General features: G+C 40.2%; 1 protein-coding gene across 1 annotated transcript; it reads right to left on the bottom strand.

The window, feature by feature from the left end:
• Positions 1-232: 232 nt before the first annotated feature.
• PRR32 (proline rich 32) lies at positions 233-1,987 on the bottom strand. Its single transcript, XM_004685940.1, has 2 exons — positions 1,968-1,987; positions 233-1,118 (listed from the first exon to the last, which is right to left on the bottom strand). The coding sequence occupies exons 1-2, from the start codon at positions 1,985-1,987 to the stop codon at positions 233-235; spliced, it is 906 nt and encodes a 301-aa protein (XP_004685997.1).
• Between the last annotated feature and the right edge of the window lie 4,374 nt (positions 1,988-6,361).

Raw genomic sequence — 6,361 nt, 5'->3', positions numbered from 1 at the left:
CTCTCACCCCTCCCCCTCACCCCTTTGGTTTACAGTCCAGATCTTCTTTGCATAAATAAACCTTTAAAAAATTCACAATATTTTAAACTTCAGAATGTTTATTGAATCTCCAACATATAAGGCACATTATAGTGCTAAACACAGTGTCAGGGGGTGCTTTTAAATGTACAATCATAAATGAATAACTTTCACCTTTCCCCCCTACACTTTTAATCTTCTTACTTTTTTGCCATCACTTGTTCTCCCTGTTTGAGGAGGAAGGAGCTGGCATCCCCCAGGAAGGGTAATTGGCAAAATAAGAAGGCTGTGGGTGACCAACTATTGGGGGAGGAGCAAAAGCAATAGGCATAGGAAGAAATGGATTGAACGTGGGAGGCTGTGGAGCCACGAAAGCATGAGCAGTAGGGCCAGAAGGTAAGCCTGGAGTACTGGGAGCCAAGGAGAGCGGCCTGGGCCAGGTATCCAGGGGGTGTCTAGGGCCCCCTCCCGCTGGGAAAGAAACATGAGCCAGCCTATCCTTGTAGGTCATTCTTGTATTTCCCGGAGGCAGCTCCATCATTATCCCTGATCTCAGGGTGGGAATATGTGGAGGGCCCCTTACTTGTGGGCCTCTCGCTGGAACGAACCCTTGACCACGTGGCAAGCCCAAATATAACCTGGCATTATTGCCACCCATCTCAGTGCTCCCGTTACTGACCCTGGCTCCCCCCATCATCAATGCAGAAGGCCCGCCAGAGAATACTTGGGACACATTAACAGAATCATGTCCTCTCTGCCTCAGGCCTGCCAACCCCCCAGAGCTATTTACTTCTGCTGTTGCTAAGGACGCTTCGGCAACAGCAGGTGGTGGCCCATAGGGATGTTGGAGAGCTCTCAAATTGTTGACAGGAATGCAGGATCCTGTTCCCTCCGAGGGACACTCCAGTTGCTCTCTTGCCAGATCGGTCAGCATATTGAAGGAAGGTCTCAGTGGGACAGGGATGCAAAGGTGGCCCCAGGACCCCACATCGCTCATTGGGATGGAACTTGGACACTGGAGGGGCACATCTAGGCATGGCTCCTGGTTCCCGTTTTCATCTGCAGCTACTGGTACGGCTGAAGGACCATGCCCTCCAATGCTGGCAAATCCAGAAATAAAGAAGTTAATAAAAATGTAAATGCAGTGACCAAAAACTATCTGAAATAAGTGACTGAACTTATACCTAAGGACAAGGAAACACCTTCACCCTTCCCATAAGTGGCGAGCAAACACTTCCTCAGTCCTGTTTCCCTCACGAGGAAACCCTTTATTACCAGGTCCTCCTAGCACTTGACTATATGAATTCCTTTCGAGGCTGACTGATTCCACAGTTCCCTTTTCCCCACTTCCTGAAGTCAGAAAGCAAGCCTCAAGACACAGTTCCCTTTTCCCCACCTTCTGAAGTCAGAAAGCAAGCCTCACACAGATAGCTCCCTTAAAGGCAGCAGTGTGCAGAGAAAACACCCACTTTTTCAGTCCCAACAAGATCTATGATCCACTAAGCCCAGCATTCAGATTCTGGAAAAATCTTGTTAGAGAAAATGTCTTTTTTTTTTTCTCTCTCTCTACAGAAGACTAACAGAAAAGGTTATATCTGTTAACAAACACTCCAGTTTCCGGTTATTAAATATTCAACATTTATGCTAAATTTTGTTAAAATTTCCTTTCTTGCAACCTACACTGCAACCTAGAGTCTGAAGAATTTCCTCTTGCTTAAAGCCTACTGTTTAGGCTAAAGATTTGAAATTTTGCTTCAAAATTACATTAATAAATCAGCACCTTGAAGGTCAATATATAGCCACTGGGTGTATATCCTTCATGGTTTCATCTGTGATCCCCTCCCACCATTGCCTACCACCCACTGGTCTCTGTTCCATTTAAAAGGAAAAAGAGCCCAACTGCTTTTTGCTTTCAAAATTTAAACAGTTGCGCTTGGTTTTGTACTTACACATTTTCAATGCAAGCCATGGAGAAATTTGATCAGGATAGCCTTTGTGAGGTGATGTAGAGAACCAGCTGGAAGTCCACACAGGCCAACTCAGTCTGGAGAAGTGACTTCTGCTTCTGCCTTAGAGCAGCTTGGCAACTCTAATGAAGCCAGGGACCAACTGTTTCTTCCTAGATTTGGAGTTCACTTTCTGAGGTTACCAGTTGCTAGGGAAGGGAGGGAGAAAAGGAGGGGGAGGGGACAAATCTGTGACACTCCTTTGAAGCTAAATGTGGGACAGCTTTCTGCACAGTAGAGGAACATTAAAGGCACTTACTAGATAGCCATGTTATAGGCCAGTTAGAAATAAAATTCATTTCAAGATTTTAGAAGAAACACAAAGGCATGGTCCTTTATTAAGAGTTTTTTTGAAGTTTTAGTTGGAAAAGATAGTGGCCAAGTCTCCTCTCTAGTTTGGAAAGACAAACCTTCAGCTGAGTGTCATGACTAATCTTGTAATTTAAACGTCCACTTGGGTGATGCGTATCATTAACTTGGTGGAGAACAGAGGTTTGGGGGATTAAATTGCTTTTCAATCTGAATAGCTCCTATAAAGGTAAAGCAAAATTAGCACTAGCAAAAATATTGCTAAGAATCATATTGCTTTTTACTTATTTTTTAAGATTTATTTATTTACGTATGCATACATAAATAAAACTGGGGTACAAGCCAGAGGTGCATGGGCAGCGAGGATTCACCAGAGAGACAGAGTGGGGAGCAGAACAGGCAGATCGACCAAGTACACTGCTGAGGGGAGCAGCCGTTAAGACAGGAGAGGTCTGCCATGCCATGTGGTCACCTCCGGGGCTGGGGATTGAACTAGCATTGAAGCGGCTGCCGCCAGCTTGGAGTGCAGTATCCTAACCAGGTGCACCACCAGGGATGGCCTGATTTTTTTTAAGCCCTTCAATATGCCAAGTCTTAACTTCTAGTTCAGATTTGGGTGTGTCTGTGTGTGTAGATATATCAACATGAGTGTTGTCTGTGTGTGTAGATATATCAACACACAGAGACCTGTGTGTATATACCAAAGATATGTAAGAAGCTTCTTACATATCTTTGGTATATACACACAGGTCTCTGTACACACATTTCCTGTAGTAGAGTTCTGGAAGGTATAAGTGGAAGGAGGGATAAAGTATATAGCACATATCACAAATTTATGAATATTAACTCAGATTTTGCCTTGTAATATTCTTGCATAAGGCATTTTCTGTTCTTCCAGCCTTTCGACCTCTTACCCCACTTTTAGCAAGTATACTTGCCCAAGTTTTATTTTCTGTTGATCCACAGATTAATTGCTCTGGCTTATAAATGACCAGTTCCTCATCTAAGATGACTAATCCTGATCTAGGATAAAGCCATCAATAAAGTTGGTCTACTTCTTACCTTTATCTAAGACTTATGCTATGCAGACTGGCCCTCAAAATACCCTTCTCTTTCCTCAATATCAGAACATGATACTACATTCCCACAAATACATATATTTCTTCAAGGAAAACAACAGACTTAAACACTGTGTCTTTCAATTTATGGATATGTGAAATGTGTGTATCTATCCAGAATATTGATGCAAAGGAACAGTCACTCCTATGAGACACCACCCATGACAGAAATTGCCTTTTGGGTTTCTAAGTTCACACCTTGCTGCCATGGTACTGACTCCTTTTTACACACGGTTGACCTGTAGCTTGTGTTGTTGTTTAATCTTTCTGAAAGATGAAAGCAGCAAGGTTCCAACACTACTCCCAGAGGAATCTGTTCATTTGCCTAGCGTGTTCACTATTAAAAAATATTTTGGTTCCAGTTTTGGTGTCTATTCTCTAATATTTCCTTGTCCTGATGTAAAGCAAATTTATTATTAACAATATAACAAATTTATTATATGGTGTGGTGGCACAAATCTTTTAACACTTGTCATATCAGAGGGAACAGTGCAAGTTGTTTTAATGCTTGCTACTTGTCTGTAAGACCTGTTCACATGTTAATGCTTGACTCCATTTCTTAGAGATTTATTTTATTTATTCACGCATATAAATAAGAGCTAGGGTACAGGTCAGAGATTGGTGGGCTAAGAGGATTCACCAGAGACAGAGTGGGGAGCAGAACTGGCACCGACTGATATACACTCCTAAGGGGAGCAGGCAGGACAGGAGAGGTCTGCTCTCTGACCGGGAATCGAACACATGCTTCAGTGGCTGCTGATAGCTTCACAGTGCTGAGACTTAAATCCTGGCTCTTATTTTGCCTTGCAACTAATTTGACTACAATGAACGACTATTCAATGCCTACTGCATGCATTCACTGCTTGTGAATCAAAACAAAAAGTTAAATATGCAACCCATAGTGACTTGAAGGAGTGTTGAAACTTTTTGGAAAGACAAAATAACACCTAAAACTAATTGAAGAATGGCATTTGAAAATAGACACAGATCATTAGTTACTAGGTATAAATTAAGACCACAGTGGAAATTCAGATTAAAAAACAAAAACAAAAACACAAGTGTAATTTTATGTGGGGTTGGGGCACAAGATGTTTGGAAGGATGAATACCATATACATAGGCAAAGGAGGAGAGACCATACTGGCCCTACTATTATGGAGTAAGGAACGAAGGGAAAATTTTGTAGTTCCAATTTTTAATTCAAAGTAGATTTAAATTTGGCAGAAATAAAGAATTGAGCCTCTAGAAAAAGTGAAAGTAACCAGATGATTAAAAATTTGTAACCCTCAGAGAATATTTGAAGGTAGCCAGAATTTATAGTTAAAGGTAAACTAGAATATCAAAACCTACAAACACCTTTTAACAAAAAACCGTTAGGCTACCTCAATTATTCCATGTTCTCTGAAAAACGAACTAATAATAAAAATAATAATAGGATGCTTTTTTTTTTTTTTTGAGTGACTGCTATGGGGAGGGGAAAATGGATCATGAAGGTTGAGGATTTGCCAAAAAGTAGTTTAGATATGAAAACAGCTAATCTATAAATGTCTTTCATGACCCATGCCTTCATAATTTATGGTTTAATTCCAAATGTTGTCCACTTATCTCTCAAAAGGTTTTGAGGACTTTATTGGGATAAGTGGGGCCATATAAGGATATATTTACTTTTTCATAGTAAATGTGAAATCATTAAATTGTGATTGTACTGTCAAAATCCTGTTATTGGGTGTTTTTCCAAAGAAATTAGGAGATATGTTTAAGTACAAGCAAGTATCCTTCAAAATGCATCCCTTTTCTTTTGTTTAGAAAAAGAATTCAGGAATAGGAACATAAGGGTGAATTTCTCTAGAGACATAAGGATGCATTTCCATTTCCATCAGGCTGATAAGGAGGTGATGAAGAGATTGTAACATGGATCTCTGGGGAGACAGTTGTCAAAAGATCCCATCCAATAATTCACTTTCAAAACAAAATGTAACATTGCCCATAGAAAGCTCCCCAAGGTTAGAATGTCTAAGGCAGAGCAGGGGGCATTGCTATTTACTTTAGTGTATCAAAAACATGAAATTAATGAAAACCTGATATTCTCTCAGCTACACGACATCATTCAGTTGTACAACCATCGGCACTATTTCTTGCCCTCTCTACCACCAGCTGTCTTGCAAATTCTGTGTGGTAAGTGATAAGGATGAACAGGTGAGAGCGTGGTGATTAACCACCAGTACTGCTAAAAGAAACTAACAATACGTCTTTACTGTTGGACTTATTAGTATGACATTTAATGCATTATTATTGCTTTTCTCAAGTCCTTTAGGTTTTTAAAAAATAAAAGTTAGGTGATTTATGACAATTACTTCAAAGCAGGTTATCTCCTTGTATAAATCAGAAGTTTTCTGAAGTTCATTCAATAGATGTCGTTCTAATTTTTCTTGAGTCAGAACTAGAAATCAAGTAGTAATGGCACAAGCCAGATGAGAAACAGGTAGGAAAAGGAAGCAGATTTTTCTAGCTCGTACTCTTACCAGAAATTTTATAATTTTTACCACAGTTAATATTTACAGCAAATCTTTAAGGCAATTACTATCATTATACTTATTGGTTAATAAGGATAATTAGAATTGGGGTGCTAAAAGTAGTTTTCGAAGGTTCCACACTAGGACACAGTAAATAATATTCAGACGCAGTCAGTCTGACACTAGAGCCTGTTTCTCCTATTTGATCACGTTAGTGATCATAACGATCGTTGTAGGTGAATCACATAGATGGCTTGGATGAAACTATGTGTACCATATGTGCATTTAGTTTATTTAACTCATTGATACCCATATAAGTAGTTCTGCAATGAAGAAGTCATCCAAGTTGCAATGTATCCCAGAGAGAGCCTGCTCCTTAGGGGACGCGGCAGTAACTA

The sequence above is a fragment of the Condylura cristata genome, unplaced genomic scaffold (genome assembly GCF_000260355.1).
Source record: "Condylura cristata isolate star-nosed mole 26May11 unplaced genomic scaffold, ConCri1.0 scaffold00019, whole genome shotgun sequence".
NCBI classification, from domain to species: domain Eukaryota; kingdom Metazoa; phylum Chordata; class Mammalia; order Eulipotyphla; family Talpidae; genus Condylura; species Condylura cristata.
This window is presented reverse-complemented; position numbering and strand designations above follow the sequence as displayed.